The following is a 20843-nucleotide window of genomic DNA, read 5'->3' as shown; positions in this document are numbered from 1 at the left end:
AGTCCAGCACAGCAATTTGCCGCCTCGCACTGTGCAGTGGCCAATAGAACTTTCTGAAATGTCACTGTGTGACGTCACGTTCTAATAAAGTTGGAAGATGGGAAGGAAGCCGGATATTTTATCAATGAGATTTCCCTCAAAGTCCACAAAAGTTGTCAGCAGGTGACTCAGTCCATCAGAGTCAACCTACCACTAAAATATCAGTTGGGTGGAATGGTCCCTTCCTGTGTTAGAGGTAGATCCTCTGCTAGGTTTGTCCTGATATACTAGTATAGTGGAACAAAGAGCCGAGACCCAGTCTAGTAGCGGGAACAAAGAGCCGAGACCCAATCCAGTAGACGGGAACAAAGAGCCGAGACCCAATCCAGTAGACGGGAACAAAGAGCCGAGACCCAATCCAGTAGACGGGAACAAAGAGCCGAGACCCAATCCAGTAGACGGGAACAAAGAGCCGAGACCCAATCCAGTAGACGGGAACAAAGAGCCGAGACCCAATCCAGTAGACGGGAACAAAGAGCCGAGACCCAATCCAGTAGACGGGAACAAAGAGCCGAGACCCAGTCCAGTAGACGGGAACAAAGAGCCGAGACCCAGTCCAGTAGACGGGAACAAAGACCCGAGACCCAGTCCAGTAGACGGGAACAAAGACCCGAGACCCAGTCCAGTAGACGGGAACAAAGACCCGAGACCCAGTCCAGTAGACGGGAACAAAGACCCGAGACCCAGTCCAGTAGACGGGAACAAAGACCCGAGACCCAGTCTAGTAGACGGGAACAAAGACCCGAGACCCAGTCTAGTAGACGGAAACAAAGACCCGAGACCCAGTCTAGTAGACGGGAACAAAGACCCGAGACCCAGTCTAGTAGACGGGAACAAAGACCCGAGACCCAGTCTAGTAGACGGGAACAAAGACCCGAGACCCAGTCTAGTAGACGGGAACAAAGACCCGAGACCCAGTCTAGTAGACGGGAACAAAGACCCGAGACCCAGTCTAGTAGACGGGAACAAAGACCCGAGACCCAGTCTAGTAGACGGAAACAAAGACCCGAGACCCAGTCTAGTAGACGGGAACAAAGACCCGAGACCCAGTCTAGTAGACGGGAACAAAGACCCGAGACCCAGTCTAGTAGACGGGAACAAAGACCCGAGACCCAGTCTAGTAGACGGGAACAAAGACCCGAGACCCAGTCTAGTAGACGGGAACAAAGACCCGAGACCCAGTCTAGTAGACGGGAACAAAGACCCGAGACCCAGTCTAGTAGACGGGAACAAAGACCCGAGACCCAGTCTGGTAGACGGGAACAAAGACCCGAGACCCAGTCTAGTAGACGGGAAAAAAGACCCGAGACCCAGTCTAGTAGACGGGAACAAAGACCCGAGACCCAGTCTAGTAGACGGGAACAAAGACCCGAGACCCAGTCTAGTAGACGGGAACAAAGACCCGAGACCCAGTCTAGTATACGGGAACAAAGACCCGAGACTCAATCTAGTAGACGGGAACAAAGACCCGAGACCCAATCCAGTAGACGGGAACAAAGGGCCGAGACCCAATCCAGTAGACGGGAACAAAGAGCCGAGACCCAATCCAGTAGACGGGAACAAAGAGCCGAGACCCAATCCAGTATACGGGAACAAGGACCCGAGACCCAGTCTAGTATACGGGAACAAGCACCCGAGACCCAATATAGTATATGGGAACAAAGACCCGAGACCCAATCTAGTATATGGGAACAAAGACCAGAGACCCAATCTAGTATATGGGAACAAAGACCCGAGACCCAATCTAGTATACTGGAACAAAGACCCGAGACCCAATCTAGTATACTGGAACAAAGACCCGAGAACCAGTCTAGTATACGGGAACAAAGACCCGAGACCCAGTCTAGTATACGGGAACAAAGACCCGAGACCCAGTCTAGTATACGGGAACAAAGACCCGAGACCCAGTCTAGTATACGGGAACAAAGACCCGGGATGAATGACATGGAATGAGTTTCAATAAATCTGCAGAACAATACATAAGAATGCCCACTAGGGGCACAGTCTTCACATATCTTTGCCAGCCTTAGGACCATATACCCCAAACCCCATAAATGCTGGTGTGGGCTCCTCAGATTCAGACCATGACTGCTCCGACAGTGACACCTTCCACTCATAATTCCTGTGAGTTCTGGGTGATCCCGCCCACCTTTGTGCAGTCTAACTCCCCCTGTTACAGTCTCCAGGAGAAAAAAATCCAGCTGGGATGGTCGGAACCCCTCCTAATGGACACAGCAGGTGTACAGACCCAGGAACTCTGCACAGGAATGGTGAGAACCCTTCATAATGGGCACAGCGGGTGTACAGACCCGGGAACTCGGCACAGGGATGGTGGGAACCCCTCATAATGGGCACAGCGGGTGTACAGACCCGGAAAATCAGAACAGGGATGGTGGGAACCCCTCATAATGGGCACAGTGGGTGTACAGACCAGGGAACTCAGCACAGGGATGGTGGGAACCCCTCATAATGGGCACAGCAGGAGTACAGACCCGGGAATGTAGGGAAGAGATCTCACCAACAGTCTTCAAGAAACAGAAGAAATTGTTAGCTCCAACGTCCAGCAAACACTGGAGCATCGATCTTCGGCAGGCATTGTATGGGTAGGAAGTGTCTATGTACACATTTCATCTCCAGTTTTTTATCACAAGGTGATAAAGAATGACAGCTCTCCATCTCCAGGCACCAACTGAGCCCCTGAAGTTCCGATGCAAAAATTGACTGATTTGCATAGACACTCCCCCTTTTCTTTATATGATAATGAGCGTCCAGCTCTGGCCGTGACACTCACTCGTTCCAATGCTAAATATTTGGGGTTTCCAGGGGATCACTGAGTTGCAGGGGCGGTCACACTGCCGCCACATCACATCACTTACCTGGAATCGCTCTCTCTGTCCCACAACGCTGGGTGGCCGGGAAAGGCATCTCGCTGGTGCGGTCGCTGACTAGAGCCAGGTAGGTGGTCTGCCAGCAATCTTTTATTGGTGAGTTATTGCTGGTGACAGACCACTCGTGTGACAAGGGCCTCGAAATACGATGTGACACCTGTGGTCCTTAGCGAGATACGAATTGGGTTCAACCCTTTCTAGTCTTTTAGGGATTGCTCACACCACAGCGCAGGCATTTTCGCCATTTGCGTCCATTCATTTTGAATGAACCCAGTAACAGGCCTAAACACGCACCAGCAATGTTGCTGCGGTGCACCGAAACCCGTACAGCATTCACATGTGGCCAGTTATAGCCTAGATGCGTGTGAAATGGTGACGCACACATACAGCAATGCAATAAACTGCATTTAGATAGTGAATGCCCCCCAAAGGCTCCCTTCCCCAACACTCCACTATCCGGGTACATAGTGAATGCCCCCCAAAGGCTCCCTTCCCCAACACTCCACTAGCCGGGTACACAGTGAATGCCCCCAAAGGCTCCCTTCCCCAACACTCCACTAGCCGTGTACGTAGTGAATGCCCTCCAAAGGCTCCCTTCCCCAACACTCCTCTAGCCGGGTACGTAGTGAATGCCCCCCAAAGGCTCCTTTCCCCAACACTCCTCTAGCCAGGTACGTAGTGAATGCCCCCCAAAGGCTCATTTCCCCAACACTCCTCTAGCCAGGTACGTAGTGAATGCCCCCCAAAGGCTCCCTTCCCCAACACTCCTCTAGCCGGGTACGTAGTGAATGCCCCCCAAAGGCTCCTTTCCCCAACACTCCTCTAGCCAGGTACGTAGTGAATGCCCCCCAAAGGCTCCCTTCCCCAACACTCCTCTAGCCGGGTATGCAGTGAATGCCACCCAGAGGCTCCGTTCCCCAACACTCCTCTAGCCGGGTACACAGTGAATGCCCCCCAAAGGCTCCCTTCCCCAACACTCCTCTAGCCGGGTACACAGTGAATGCCCCCCAAAGGCTCCCTTCCCCAACACTCCTCTAGCCGGGTACACAGTGAATGCCCCCCAATGGCTCCCTTCCCCAACACTCCTCTAGCCGGGTACACAGTGAATGCCCCCCAATGGCTCCCTTCCCCAACACTCCTCTACCCGGGTACTCCGTGAATGCCCCCCAAAGGCTCCCTTCCCCAACACTCCTCTAGCCGGTTACGCTGTGGTGGTTGTTTTGCTTTGACATTCTATAGATATAGTAAGGTGTAATTACAGCGGGGCCCTTGGGGACCACACATAATTGCCTGGCAGTTTATAGCGCTCGCACCTCCTTTGGGATGACTCTGGATTCTACAAAACAGGAAAATACAAACAACAAACGGGGCCTGGCACTGAAATGTCACCATCAATGGGGAACGCACCCAGACCATTCAGCAATGGGCAGACAGCTTCACCCATGGGGTCACAGTGCAGGGGGACCACCAAGGCGCAAGTCCCATAATCCTCCGGTACAAGGAACATGGAGTGGGACACTCCCCTGCAGGAGGGCGACTCGTAGGTTTTCCATAATTCTCTAGTACCAGGAACATGGAGAGGGTGCCGTGTAGTCACGACTCCCCTGCAGGAGGACTACTCATATTTCCCATAATCCTCTGGTACAAGGAACATGGAGCGGATGCCATGTAGTCACATGACTCCCCTGCAGGAGGACGACTCGTAGGTTTCCCATAATTCTCTATTACCAGGAACATGGAGAGGGTGCCGTGTAGTCACGACTCCCCTGCAGGAGGACGACTCATATATTTCCCATAATCCTCTGGTACAAAAAATATGGAGAGGGTACCGTGTAGTCACATGACTCCCTTGAGGGAGGACAACTGATGTTTCTCATAATACCCTAGTACTAGGATCATAGAGAGGGTGCCACATGACTCCCCTGCAGGAGGACAACTCATTTGTTTCCCATAATCCTCTGGTACAAGGAACATGGAGCGGGTGCCGTGTAGTCACATGACTCCCCTGAGGGAGGACGACTGACGTTTCCCATAATACCCTATTACTAGGATCATGGAGCGGGTGCCACATGACTCCCCTGCAGGAGGACGACACATATTCTTCCCATAATCCCATGATACCAGGATCATAGAGCGGGTGCCGTGTAGTCACATGACTCCCTTGCAGGAGGGCGACTCATATGTTTCCCATAACCCTCTGGTACATGGAGTGGGTGCTGTCTAATCACATGACTCCCCTGCAGAAGAATTATGTTGCTACACCATCACCTGTGGTTTCCCATAATCCTCTGGTACTGGGATGCAGGACTGATGCAGTGTAGGATCTTTATTCCTGTATTCCCACCTGGTGACCCAGACTGTAATACAATTCCTGTCCGAGGGTGACAACGCCCAGTCACCATACTGGACCTAGAGAAGCGGCAGTGTTGTCACCTCCAGGACTACAGAACACCTTCCCCACTCCTCCATAGGGAGGGGTTCTGCAGCCAACAGAGACAGCTAAGAACAACAAGAACTGATGACAGTCAGCATAGGCAGAAAGCAAAGGATGTTATCCGCTCGCAAGATTTCTGGCAGGATCAACAAGTGCAACAAAAAAATCATATTCAAATCAAAGCACACAGGGCACCCTGACTGAGCAATGGGGCTTATAGGGGGCCCCTGACTCAGCAATGGTGCTTATGGGGCCCCCCTGACTCAGCAATGGTGCGTATGGGGCCCACTGACTCAGCAATGGTGCGTATGGGGCCCACTGACTCAGCAATGGTGCGTATGGGGCCCCCCTGACTCAGCAATGGTGCGTATGGGGCCCCCCTGACTCAGCAATGGTGCGTATGGGGCCCCCCTGACTCAGCAATGGTGCGTATGGGGCCCCCCTGACTCAGCAATGGTGCGTATGGGGCCCCCCTGACTCAGCAATGGTGCGTATGGGGCCCCCCTGACTCAGCAATGGTGCGTATGGGGCCCCCCTGACTCAGCAATGGTGCGTATGGGGCCCCCCTGACTCAGCAATGGTGCGTATGGGGCCCCCCTGACTCAGCAATGGTGCGTATGGGGCCCCCCTGACTCAGCAATGGTGCGTATGGGGCCCCCCTGACTCAGCAATGGTGCGTATGGGGCCCCCCTGACTCAGCAATGGTGCGTATGGGGCCCCCCTGACTCAGCAATGGTGCGTATGGGGCCCCCTGACTCAGCACTGGTGCGTATGGGGCCCCCCTGACTCAGCAATGGTGCGTATGGGGCCCCCCTGACTGAGAAATGGTGCGTATGGGGCCCCCCTGACTGAGAAATGGTGCGTATGGGGCCCCCCTGACTGAGAAATGGTGCGTATGGGGCCCCCCTGACTGAGAAATGGTGCGTATGGGGCCCCCCTGACTGAGAAATGGTGCGTATGGGGCCCCCCTGACTGAGAAATGGTGCGTATGGGGCCCCCTGACTGAGAAATGGTGCGTATGGGGCCCCCCTGACTGAGAAATGGTGCGTATGGGGCCCCCCTGACTGAGAAATGGTGCGTATGGGGCCCCCCTGACTGAGAAATGGTGCGTATGGGGCCCCCCTGACTGAGCAATGGTGCGTATGGGGCCCCCCTGACTGAGCAATGGTGCGTATGGGGCCCCCCTGACTGAGCAATGGTGCGTATGGGGCCCCCCTGACTGAGCAATGGTGCGTATGGGGCCCCCTGACTGAGCAATGGTGCGTATGGGGCCCCCAGACTGAGCAATGGTGCATATGGGGTGAGCATGACTTGCTGATGAACACAACATAATTAGTCCTCATTAATCTGAAAACTTTTCTATTTAGCTTTGGATGGAGTTAGGAACGTTTAGAGCCTCTTTCAGGTTTTTACTGCTGTGCGTGTCCCCTCTAACCCTTTCCTTGGCCCTGGTGACCACTGTCCATTGATGGGAAAACCAAAATGTTACCGTTGTCACCAGAACAAGAAGCGAGGGGAAATCTTCCAATGGGGACACCCGTTCCAGAGCCAAAAGGTCCCATTTCTTTGGAGAGATTTGCTCTCACTTCCCGTTACATCTCTGGGACAGGAAGTGAAGGGATATCTCCCCCATGGGACACGGATAGCAAAAAAAAAATGTAAACTAATGGGAGTTGTTAACCCTTTCCTACTCTATCCAGAACTAAAAGGGTTTCGGCTTAACAGAGTAATAATAGCAAAAGACTGAAAATAATTCTAATGATACAAAGTGGATAGGAAATTGAAATAAAACGCACCAAAAATGTACACAGGGATTCGAAGAAGATGGATTTTGCAAACACACTATGGAGATATCGATACACAACAAACACACAAAATTACACATTTTAACAAACATAAGCAACAGTAAAAAAAACACAGAAAATTCACATTTCCTACCCAATCACAGAGCTCATGGATTTAATACAATGTAACAATTGGAACATCCTGCAGATAAACAATGCAAACTTTGCAACACACACATGGCCAAATGACCGAGCAAACATTGCTACACATGCTAGCTGCTGGAAAGCTGCACAAAAAAAGGTGAATGAAGGAGAGGAGAGATGAAAACAGTCATCTAGTAACTCACCTGTCATGGGCACCCAGCACCTGAGCTGACACTCACTCCTCCCGTGCTGCTGCACTGCTCCAGTTCTCTGTGACACAGCACCACCTGCTGGTCGGAGTGTGATCACACAGGACAGGCTCCTTACAGCAAGGATTGGGAATTATTATTATTATTATTATACAGGATTTATATATTATTATTATTATTATACAGGATTTATGGCGCCAACAGTTTGCTCAGCGCTTTACAATATAACGGGAGACAATACAGCAACAATACAGTTCAATACAAGAGGGATGGGAGGGTCTGATCCTGGGAGCTGACAATCTAAGAGAATTATTATTATATTTTTAATATACAGGATTTATATAGCGCCAACAGTTTGCTCAGTGCTTTACAATACATAGGGAAGGGTTAAAACCGCTGTGTCCCCCAGTGAAGACTGGTGTCACCCGGACAGGGGTGGACTGACCATTTGGAAACTCGGGCACTGCCCGAGGGCCCGGGGTCAGTAGGGGGCCCCATGAGATGCCCCTGGTACCTTTTTCATAGGCTTTTTTGAGTTTGGGCAAGGACACAGGGGCACCATGATCCCCTATTGCCCGGGGGCCCCATGAGTTGTCAGTCCGCCCCTGCACCCGGCACAGATAGTAAGGGAGAAATCTCTCCAGCAGGAACTCAGTCAGCAGTAAAAACACTTTATGAACCTCTGCCTGATTTATATCTCCTCTATCCCTGTTAGGAGAGAAATGTCCCCTCACTTCCTGTTCCATCACCTGGTGTCACCTGGGACAGGAAGAGAGAGGATCGCCCTCTACTGGAGACACAGGCAGCAATCAAAGCCTGACATGAGTTTCCTTCCCAGCTCCCTTAATAAAATGTAGACGGACTCTGACTTTTCCATTCCATGCATTTATTTGTGCTTGCATTGTATATATATGTGTGTATTTGTTCCCCCATGTACAGCATATAAAGAATTACCAGCAAGTTGTCTCTGGAAACTATTTTCAGTAGCCCGGAAGCTGTTTTTCCTGCCAGACTCCTTGTTCACAATGACACCATGTACAGACACACAATGTTTTTGTATTCATTACATTTTATTTACAGCCATTTAAAAAGTCATTCAAGTTTTCAGGGGGTGGGATTATTGAATACAGTACAGTACTATCCTTCTGGTTTGCAGTGCAGTGCTGGTTTGCAGGTAGAGATCCATAGACTATAGAAGCAATGCTGCATCAGCGGTTGATCGTACCCTCCATAAAGAGGACCTGTTGCCTTTATTTTTCTTTTTTTTTTAGACTTTTATGTTCTATGCATAGTCTCTAAATTTATGTAGTGATCCTCATCCCACTACAAGACAGGGTCTGTCTGACAGGAAGCTATAGACTCTGTGCAGTCTCTAATGACATGAAAGGCCCATAATGCTCCTGCTAGCCAGAGAACAGTAGGCTTAAGCTAGCTAGTCTGGCATGGGGTACATTTGGCATTGACTTATCTTGGGAAAAAACAATAATGATCAAGCGGGCTTGTCTACAGATCTGCCCCAAAGCAACAATTATGATGAAACAGGCTGGTCTATAGCTCCACCCCGAGGAAACAGTAATGATGGTTTGGGGGCTTGTCTATAACTCCACCCCAAGGAAACAATTATCATCAAGCAGTCTTGTTTATAGCTCCACCCCGAGGAAACAATGATGATCAAACAGGCTGGACTATAGCTCTGCCCCCGAGGAAACAATTATGATCATGCAAGCTGGTCTAAAGCTCCACCTCGAAGAAACAGTAATGATGATCAAGTGGGCTTGTCTAGAGTCTGCCCCTGAGGAAACAATAATGATCAAGCAGGCTGGTCTATAGCTCTGCCCCCGAGGTAATGATTATGATCATGCAGGCTGGTCTATAGCTCCAACTTGAGGAAACAGTAATGATGATCAAGCGGGCTTGTCTAGAGCTCAACCCCGAGGAAGCAATAATGATCAAGAAGGCTGATCTATAGCCCTGCACCAAGGAAAAAAATATGATCAAGCAGGCTGATCTACAGCTCTGCCCTGAGGAAACAATTAGGATCATGCAGATTGGTCTATAGCTCCAGCTTGAGGAAACAGTAATGATCATCAAGCAGGCTTGTCTATAGCTCCACCCCAAGGAAACAATAATGATCAAGAAGGCTTGATCAATAATGACTTGAAACAATAAAGGCTTGAAACAATAATGATCAAGAAGGTTGATCATCATTACTGCTAAAGCTCCACCTCAAGGAAACAGTAATGATAATCAAGTCTGCTTGTCTAGAGCTCTGCCCCTGAGGAAACAACAATGATCAAGCAAGCTTATCTATAGCTCCACCCTAAGGAAACAATAATGATCATGAAAGCTGGTCTATAGCTCTGCCTCTGAGGTAATGACTATGATCATGCAGGCTGGTCTATAGCTCAACCTCGAGGAAACAATAATGATCAAGCAGGCTTGTCTATAGCTCCACCCCAAGTAAGCAATAATGATCAAGAAGGCTGATCTATAGCCCTGCCCCAAGGAAAAAAATATGATAAAGCAGGCTGACCTACAGCTCTGCCCCCAGGAAACAATTATGATCATGCAGATTGGTCTATAGCTCTACCTCGAGGAAACAGTAATGATGGTCTAGCGGGCTTGTCTAGAGCACTGTCCCCAAGGAAACAATAATGATCAAGCAGGCTTGTCTATAGCTCCACCCCGAGGAAACAATAATGATCAAGAAGGCTTGATCAATAATGACTTGAAACAATAAAGGCTTGAAACAATAATGATCAAGAAGGCTGGTCTATAGCTCTGCCCCCGAGGTAACAATTATGATCAAGCTGGCTGGTCTATAGCTCTGGTCCCGAGAAAAAAATGATGATCAACAGGTTGGTCTATAGCCTTGCCCCAAGGAAAAAAATATGATCAAGCAGGCTGGTCTGCAGCTCTGCCTCAAGGAAACAATTATGATAACGCAGGCTGGTCTATAATCCTGCCCCCAAGGAAACAATAGTGACCATGCAGGCTGGTCTACAGCTCTGCCACCGAGGATGCTTGGCCAGAAATTGAATTCAGGGACATATTGAACACATGCAGGCAGATTTGTCGGATCTGGTCGTCTTTCCCTTTTGTCTTTAGATGGGAGGATGCTTCACTCAAGATAATAATAGAATTTGGTTGAGCAAACATGTGCCCTGTTCATTTATGTGAAGTGCAGACTGTTATTATAATGATAGCTCCACCCTAAAGTTGACTTGTCACTAGATCACACACTGCAAGTAACAGGAGGCACTACAAGGTCCTAGTGCATGTCTTATCAAACCCTTCCTCTGCAGGTCCCCAGGCTGGGAGTTCCTGGAAAAAAATACTGAGCAGATCCAGGGTAGATGAAGGATGCAAATACTGTTCAACTGGTTCAACTAGATGGATTTGCGTCTTTTTTTCAATCTAACTACGTGACTATCTAACCATTAAGTTTCCAGTGCATTCCGTCATCATGTGTTTTACGAGACTCGTCTGGTCCGCCATCTATGCAATGTCATCTAACAGCTCTCCAAGGTAGAATGGGGCCCTGGGCAAGGAAGCAACTCCCCACCCTGTTAACACTGATTAGTTCATTTGTCTGTACCAGCATTTATCAACCTTTTTACCCCAATGGAACCCTTGAAATACTTTTTAGTTCTCAGGGAACCCATGATAATATCAATTAATTGATGGTCATTAGGAAAAATACTATTGGTGGCTATCAGACAACTGAAATTTGTTGGTGCCATGCAGCTGGCTTGTTGATCCCAAAAATGATACAGACACCATCAAATGGGAGGTCAGTCAGCTACAGCTCAAGGAACCCCTAGCGACCTATGGAGGAATCCTAGGGAATCCTGGTTAGATATGGCTGGTCAGTACAGACACCATCTTGCCTACAAGTCCACCTTCCCTTGTGAAGTAACCAACTGCAATTGCACCCTGGTTTAGTGCAGAAGCTTGAAAGTCAATGCTGGGCCCTTTGGACATCTGACTGGCCCTTGTCTCCTGCCTGAGGACAATCTGGCTCTGCATACTCCTGGCTCTGTTGACCCCATAAACTATAAAGACAACATCAAATGGGAGGCCAGTCAGCATAAGCTCCAGGAACCCCTATCAACCTATGGAGGACCCCTAGGGTTCCATGGAACACTGGTTAAAAATGGCTGGTCAGTACGGACACCAGCTTTTCTATAAGTTCAACTTCCCATGTGAAGTGACCAATTGCAATAGCACCCTGGTTTAGTGCAGAAGCATGAAGGTCATAACTGCCTCTGCATACCCCTGGCTCTGTTAACCCCCAAAACTATACAGACACCACCATAACGGACGTTAGTCAAGAAACCCCTAGAACCTCTTGGAACCCTTGTTGAAAATGGCTGGTCTACACTGACACCAGCTGCCTACAAGGCCATCTTTCCTGTGAAGGGACCAATTGCAATAGCACCCTAGTTGAGTGCAGGCTGAAGGTCATAGCTGGGCCCCTGGACATCTGACTGGCCCTTGGCTCCTGCCCAAGGGTGATCATATCTTCGTTTGAATGGACCCAGAATGCAGTTAAAAGTTGTTGAGCTATGATGCACCCCAATAGGAATAATAAACAAATGTACAAACTATCCATGCAAACGTTGGTAGGACATGTTAGGATTTCAGTGTTTAGACACCTACCGCCTCACCTCTGTGTACACACCCTGACAGGTCGATAACAGGGTGAGGTTCTAAACCAACGATGAGATCCACCAAAATAAACAGACAGGAAAGGGCAGGGACCGGAATGGAGCAGCTGTGGAACGTCAAGGCTTCATGTGGTCTGTGCTTGGAGAACCGTACCTGTTACTAAATATTTACACTCTACAAAAATACATCTGGAAGAATATTCTACATTCAAAGTAAACATCGAAAAATAAAGCACAGCTTGTTACAACAAGCCACTCCGTACCTCTGCTACATAGCAGCCAATGGACATAGTTTACATCAGGGGCAATGCAGGCCTGTGCCTATGGATGCCGGAGGCAGGGGGGCATTTACCAATATAGCTATGTACCCACCTGGAAAAATACAACCATCCCATGTAAGCCTATTTGCACAATATACTAAGCAAACAACAAACGTTCTGTGTAAAAGAGGTGACTCTACAAGAGTGGTGGATGCCAAAGGTCATGTGTAAGAAAAGGTGACCCTACAAGAGAGGTGGATGCCAAAGGCCATGTGTAAAAGAGGTGACCCTACAAGAGTGGTGGATGCCAAAGGCCATGTGTAAAAGAGGTGACCCTACAAGAGTGGTGGATGCCAAACCCATGTGTAAAAGAGGTGACCCTACAAGAGTGGTGGATGCCAAGGGCCATGTGTAAAAGAGGTGACCCTACAAGAGTGGTGGATGCCAAGGGCCAAGTGTAAACGAGGTGACCCTACTAGAGTGGTGGATGCCAAAGGCCATGTGTAAACGAGGTGACTCTACTAGAGTAGTGGATGCCAAAGCCCATGTGTAAAAGAGGTGACCCTACAAGAGTGGTGGATGCCAAAGGCCATGTGCCAATGGAACTCCTGGCCTGCGCGACGTACAGAATAGATCTGCCAAAATGCCCAGTTTGTCTGTCTAATAAATCTACAGGATCTAAAATATTACATATTTAAAGCTGAACACTGGGAAGATAAAAAGAAACACAAATTAATGCAGGTACATATTCATATCTGATTTGCTTTCAGCCTTTTGCAATCCATATATATAGCAGAGCTCAGACTGGAAGAGGGAGGGGCAAGATTTGGAACCAATTAACTGGTTTGCCGTGTGTATGTGCCAACCAACAAAAAAAAAAACACTGATAGGAGGAGAAAGCAGAGTGACAGAAAGATAAGCTTACCAGTCTGCTGCTTCTCCTTTCACTGTCCAATCATGGGCCTGAGGAGGTACAAGACCTAGCTGCTTTACTTAAGTGCAGCAGAGGAAAAAATCAGGTCTCCTGTCCTATACTGTGCAGCAGAGCTGTGTAAATCTCAGGAAGAGATGGACAGAAATACAGAACCTTTGACAGGCAAAACGACTCCCATATATTTAGGTGATTGCCCGGAGTTAAGTTTTAAATATTGCATTTAAACAACGTATCAAAGGTGCCCACACATTGAGGTTGTACTCAAGATTCTTGACAGTTTTAATGAGCTGATCAGCTCGGAAAGGACCTGAAAGATCCTGGAAATATTTAAATAAATAAACAAAAAAAAAAACTTTAAAGGGTCAGTTCATGCCAAAACAGATTTTGCTATTTTTGGAAAAATGAGGTATGTGCATCTGAGGAGGTTTAACACACCCCATCCGGTATTTAGATCATTTTATATTACAGAGCTTGCAATAAGAGGAATGGAAATGGTTAGGTTCATACAAATCTCTAAGGTAGGCGGGACGAGTCAGTGATCCTACCCCTGAGGTTTACAAGCTCATATAAGAAATGTGACTGCTCAAACCAGGCTCCACCTATAGATGGAGGATGTATTGAGGAACCCTTTTTTTCCCTCTCGGAAAAGCAGGTGGACTTGTGCGATGATTTCACCGATGTCTAATGTGGAGGTATTGGATATCTCTTGCTGATGATTGATACGGAAGTATTGGATGTCTCTTGCTGATGTCTGATATGGAAGTATTGGATATCTCTTGCTGATGTCTGATATGGAAGTATTGGATATCTCTTGCTGATGTCTGATATGGAAGTATTGGATATCTCTTGCTGATGTCTGATATGGAAGTATTGGACATCTCTTGCCGATGTTTGATACGGAAGTATTGGATATCTCTTGCCGACGTCTGATATGGAAGTATTGGATATCTCTTGCTGATGTCTGATATGGAAGTATTGGATATCTCTTGCTGATGTCTGATATGGAAGTTTTGGATATCTTTTGCCGTAGGCTGCTATGGAAGTTTTGGATATCTCTTGCCGATATCTGATATGGAAGTATTGGATATCTCTTGCCGATGTCTGATATGGAAGTATTGGATATCTCTTGCTGATGTCGGATATGGAAGTATTGGATATCTCTTGCTGATGTCGGATATGGAAGTATTGGATATCTCTTGCTGATGTCTGATATGGAAGTATTGGATATCTCTTGCCCATGTCTGATATGGAAGTATTGGATATCTCTTGCCCATGTATGATATGGAGGTATTAGATATCTCTTGCCGATGACTGATATGGAAGTATTGGATATCTCTTGCCAATGTCTGATATGGGGATTCTGGATATCTCTTGCCGATGTACGATATGGAGGTATTGGATATCTCTTGCCGATGTCTGATATGGAGGTATTGGATATCCCTTGCCAATGTCTGCTATGGAAGTATTGGATATCTCTTGTCCATGTCTGATATGGAAGTATTGGACATCTCTTGTCCATGTCTGATATGGAAGTATTGGATATCTCTTGCCGATGTCTGATATAGAGGTATTGAATATCTCTTGCCAATGACTGATATGGAGGTATTGGATATCTCTTGCCGATGTCTGAAATGAAGGTTTTGGATATCTCTTGCTGATGTCTGCTATTGAGGTTTTGGATATCTCTTGCCGATGTCGGATATGGAAGTATTGGATATCTCTTGCCGATGTCTGATATAGAGGTATTGAAAATCTCTTGCCAATGACTGATATAGAGGTATTGAATATCTCTTGCCAATGTCTGAAATGGATGTTTTGGATATCTCTTGCTCTAGTGCTCATTGTTTAAAGAGCCATCACCGTTGTAATTGACGACAGGTTGGAGGGCTACAAATGGCTCGCTTAGTTTCCGCTCGTCTTTCAGTGATGCCACTTGGTCTGAGATGGAGGAGAAGGCCAGCTGGTCATGCTCCATGATGTTCTCCTGATCTCCATCCTTCATTCTCTTCACGTAGAACAGCTTACGGAATGTTTTCAGTTCCTGAAGTTCACAAAATGTTTCCAGGGTCACCAGCATGGCCAACAAGCCCAACATCAAGTAGCCTGTAGAAAGAAATAAAGAATGACGTGACGTGGTTAGGAAATGAAGGCCCTACTCTGGCCAATATGTTTTTGTGTTGGATAGGGTTGGGGATGGTGACAACCTCTTTCAGGCATGTATTGCTGTCTCTATCCCCACCATGGAGATTTTTTGCTTACTTGCTATGTGGTCACAGTGACAGGAAGTGAGTAGCAACAACTGTTTAGCTTTTCAGTGAGATAAGAGGATCAGCAAGGCACAAAGGAAGCAAATATGTCTACCTCTATGTACATAGATCATTGAAAGTTGTACACAGTGATAAAGTTGTTAACAATCTTCCCATAAGATAATGTGGGCATTTGATGGATTTTAGACATGTTAACTATAAAATCCTCCTTTATGTAGACATCCAAAGGCCTTGAGACAGCTGTTGGGTGCCACCATCTTGGATGCAATGTCAACAACCACAGTAGACTGAGAACTGTGACTCAAGTAATCATCTATAGCAGGGGTCTCCAGTTTACTGTCCTTTAGACTTTAGGGGGGCTGGACTTGGGCCAGTCGGAGTAGAAAATGTAATGGTGTCAGTGGGAGTAAACAATACCAAATCTTTAGTGGGAGGAATAGTGCCCCATCGATGGTGTCAGTGGTAGGAACAGTGCCCCATCGTTGGTGTCAGTGGAAGGAATAGTGCCCCATCATTGGTGTCAGTGAGAGGATTAGTGCCCCATCATTGGTGTCAGTGAGAGGATTAGTGCCCCATCGTTGGTGTCAGAGGGAGGAATAGTGCCCCATCATTGGTGTCAGTGGGAGAAATAGTGCCCCATTGTTGGCAACAGTGGAAGAGTGCCCCATAGTTGGTGTCAGTGGGAGGAATGGTGCCCCATTGTTGGCATCAGCGGGAGGAATAGTGTTCCATCATTGGTGTCAGTGGAAGGAATAGTGCCCCATCATTGGTGTCAGTGAGAGGATCAGTGCTCCATCGTTGGTGTCAATGGGAGGAACAGTGCTCCAATGTTGGTGTCAGAGGGAGGAATAGTGCCCCATCATTGGTGTCAGTGGGAGAAATAGTGCCCCATCATTGGTGTCAATGGGAGAAATGGTGCCCCATTGTTGGCGACAGTGGAAGAGTGCCTCATAGTTGGTGTCAGTGGGAGGAAGAGTGCCCCATAGTTGGTGTCAGTGGGAGGAAGAGTGCCCCATAGTTGGTATCAGTGGGAGGAATAGTGCCCCATCGTTGGTGTCAGTGGGAGAAATAGTGCCCCATTGTTGGCGACAGTGGAAGAGTGCTCCATAGTTGGTGTCAGTGGGAGGAATAGTGCCCCATCGTTGGTGTCAGTGGGAGGAATAGTGTTCCATCATTGGTGTCAGTGGGAGGAATAGTGCTCCATCGTTGGTGTCAGTGAGAAGACTAGTACCCCACTATTGGTGTCTGTGGGTTAAGGGGGGGTGCCCATCATTAATGTCAGTAGGAGAACTACTACCCAAGGGCCGGCAAAAGGCAAACAAAGAGCCCCAGTTTGGAGACCACTGTTCTACCGTATTCCCCTCCACTCCTATGTAGGGAGGGGAGGAGGATTTGGGCCAGCATAGATAATAATTACTAGGGGTGGACTGACAACTCATAGGGCCCCCGGGCAATAGGGAATCATGGGGACCCTGTGTCCTTGCCCAAGCTCAAAAAAGCCTATGAAAAAGGTACCAGGGGCATCTTATGGGGCCTTCAAAAAAAGGGGGTTTGTGAAAAGAGATTCACAGAAAAGCGGCTACATTATGAACAGACCGTGACACTCAGAAAATTTTCCAAAAATTATGCTTTATTACACAGATATAAATATGACATATGGGCATTCGCCCTGGTTTACCATCACCTCAGTATGAGACAATAACACACAGACCTAAAACCATATAAAATGACATCAAGACCGGTCTAAATGTATGTGCAACAGAAAAAGTGACTGCAAGAGTCTAATATCTCTGTAGTACAAACACATAGGTAAACACTTCCCAAAAGAGGTGTATCCAAAAATTATACCATAGGTATACCATAATATTAAATAATGAATTTACACCAATATCATAATGGTGAATCCCGAACAGGGAATCCAAAAATTATACTATGGATATACGTATATCACATGTATGAAATGCAGTAAGCACAATAAGCGTGAAGAGGGGAACAATAAGCCTCAGGCCTGTTTGGAAAAAGACATAAATGTCAAATATATGATGCAATACATTCCTGTGCCGGCACATGTAGTTGGGGCCCGTTCATCTGTAATGTGAACAGCTGTGTCATAAAGCTCTTGAATGGAAATAAGCCCCATTTATTCCCAGGATGGGAGAAAAGGTGCAGATTGCAGCACTCTGCTTGAAATGGTATCTTCACCACTGTATGTGGACTACACACCACCCTTTGTAGGAAAAGCAAGACACATCCCAAGGAATCTTCTGCCTGTTGAACTATATGCGGTATGTCCTGTATCCTACACAAAGCACCATAATGTCCCCATCCTGTAGTGAAACAAATAATGTGGGAAGTCACTGACAGAGCTTGCACTCAATAAGATATGTAGGTCATATTGATCACAGAGGACCGTATATCTAATGTCCTGTAACAATCCACTCACCACCTGTGCCGTGGATAAAGGGAATGAAAGAGATGTCCTTCATGGATATTGCCAAACACGGCCACAGAGGCCCAGGAACCACCGCTGACATCCGCCGATATACCGCGGGTTCCAGCCCCCTCTCAGCGCCTGTGCTGCTCACGCTTGCCTCATGGCATGTGAAGATGGCTTCCTCCTTATGGGTCAGCGTGCGTTCCACCTAGTGCGCATGACCGGAAGTGACGTATCTGACGTATGACGTCAACGCGTTTCGCCGATGGGCGTATCTCACTCAGCTTCGTCAGGACCAATGGGACAACTGCATTTCAATATCCTATTTATAGTGGGTAAAGACCCACCCATTTATGCAAAAGAGGTGACCTGCAGTTGTTCCTAATGGAAGAAAACAAGGGGGGGGGCTAAATACTTAGCACAGCTACTGGTCTTAATTAAAATTAAAAAGGTAGGCGGCTGGAGTCCACAGAGAGGGGAGAGGCTTAATATTTTTACCAAAACATATATTAATCAAAGGTCATAAATTACATATACCAGTCTGTTGGGGCTTTTGTCACACTTTAACCAGGAGATGGCGATAAAAATCAGAGAATCACCAATTCCATCCACTGAATCGGGTTTTTGGGGAGACAATATCAATTATCAAAAGATACCAACAAATACCACAAGATGGCAATATAATCTGAAAATTCACATGAGGGTCATTATAACAAAAATACCCCAGTTTTTTACATCCATCCTATGGTATGGTTATTGTTCAGAAACGAAAGGTATTAAGGGACATATAACCAGACAGTGAGTCCTTTTGCATTATTTAGAGCTATATAAAAAGCTCATATCGTAATGTCATCCATATTTATGTTAATATTCCCAATATACACAGGTTTATCGCAATTCCAGCCATTAAGAGAAACTGAGAAATGCCATCAACTAACCGCCACATGGCAGTAAATCAGAGAATCAACAGTTCCATCTACTGAATCGGGTTTTTTGGGGGAGACAATATCAATTATCAGAAAATACCAACAAAAACCACAAGATGGCAATATAATCTGAAAATTCACATGAGGGTCATAATAACAGAAATACCCCAGTTTTTTAACATCCATCCTATGGTATGGTTATTGTTCAGAGACATAAGGTATTAAGGGACATTTAACCAGACAGTAAGTCCTTTTACATTATTTAGAGCTATATAAAAAACTCATATCGTAAGATCATCCATATTTCCATTAATATTCCCAACACCGGTACATAGTCCCATAAACCTATTTTTCCAAAAACACTTGGAGATCACATTCCACATTTAACCCCTTAGGGTACAGTGTATCAAGTTTATATATCCAATGTTTCTCCTTTTTAAGCAGTTCTCTATCAAAATCACCTCTCCTCTGTGGGAAGTGCAGTGCATAGAAACCTTTTACTTTAGTGCCATCCAGTTTACCTCCATGATATTTAGCGTAATGTTGGGCAAGGTTACTATCAGGGTCATTTGATCTAATATCTCTAAAGTGTTCACCAATTCTTACTTTAAGTTGTCTTTTAGTCTTACCTACATACATCTTTTTACAGGGACAGGTTAAGATATATAATACCCTTACTGTGGAACAGTTTATAAGACTCTGAATCTTATAGTGAGTATTATTTCCTGAATCATAAAAGGAATCCGTGCGATCCACATATTTGCAGATTTGACATTTTCCACATTTAAACATCCCCTTGGTACGTGATTTTAACCATGTTGTTTGTTTTAATGGTTGATAGTCTGAATGAATAAGGAGGTCACCAAGATTTGGTGCTCTTCTCGCTACCATCTGGGGACGTTCACCTACAATCTTACTCAACCTGGGGCATTGAGTAAGAATCTTCCAGTGTTTTTCCAATATTAATTTAACATCTTGCCATTGAGCTCCAAATTGGGTAATCATTCTCACAGGCTGATCACTCAATCTAGCCTTCACTTCCTTTTTGGTAGATAATAAATCCTCACGATCAGTTTGATATGCCCGTCTCCGAGCATTTCTAATTTGGGAGTGGGAATATCCCCTTTCTCTAAATCTTCTATAGAGATCCTGAGCTTCCATTTTAAAGTCATTGATGTTTGAGCAGTTTCTCCGACATCTCAAAAACTGTCCCACTGGAATCCCTGAGATCAGTGAACGTGGATGGTAGCTTCTTGCCTCTAATAGGGTATTGGCAGCAGTAGGTTTCCTATATGTCTTAGTGAGGAGTTTTCCATTTTCAAGTCTAATCTCCAGATCCAGAAAAGAAATACATCTTTCGTCACATATATATGTAAGTCCAATATTGAAGGAGTTCTGATTTAACTCTCCCAAAAATGATTTTAATTCCTCAGATGTTCCTTGCCACACAAGGAACACATCATCTATATATCTTAACCAGATCTGGACATTAGCAAGAAATCTTGATGATTTAAAGACAACCTGTTCCTCCCAAAACCCCAAATGGAGACATGCGTAGGCCGGAGCCCACGGTGCTCCCATACTAGTACCTCTAGTTTGTTGATAGAAGGTATTATTAAATTGAAAAAAGTTATGTTTTAAAGCAAACTCCAATAACTCACTAATGAATTCATTCTGTCCTCCCAAAGTAGGATATGTTTTTTCAAGAAAATAGGAAACTGATCTCACACCACATTCATGTGGGATAGAGGTGTAAAGTGATTCCACATCTATTCCCACTAGAATGGAGTTATCCTTAATGGTCATATTTTCAATCTTACCCAACACATCCTTAGTGTCCCTCACATAAGAGGG

The 20843-nt window shown here is 46.5% G+C and overlaps 1 protein-coding gene across 1 annotated transcript in view; it reads right to left on the bottom strand.

Moving 5' to 3' along the window:
- Positions 1 to 8367: 8367 nt before the first annotated feature.
- Positions 8368 to 20843, bottom strand: part of KCNK1 (potassium two pore domain channel subfamily K member 1) — a 49888-nt gene continuing 37412 nt past the window's right edge. Inside the window, exon 3 of the mRNA XM_089689676.1 lies at positions 8368 to 15465. Coding sequence (XP_089545802.1) covers positions 15194 to 15465 — 272 coding nt within the window. The 3' untranslated portion in view covers positions 8368 to 15193. The remainder of the gene's footprint in view (positions 15466 to 20843) is intronic.

This window comes from Staurois parvus, unplaced genomic scaffold, assembly GCF_062004578.1.
Source record: "Staurois parvus isolate SC_StPar_1 unplaced genomic scaffold, SC_StPar_1.0 ptg000490l, whole genome shotgun sequence".
In the NCBI taxonomy this organism is placed as follows: domain Eukaryota; kingdom Metazoa; phylum Chordata; class Amphibia; order Anura; family Ranidae; genus Staurois; species Staurois parvus.
The sequence above is the reverse complement of the archived record's forward strand: the minus strand, read 5'-3'. Positions and strand labels throughout refer to the sequence as shown.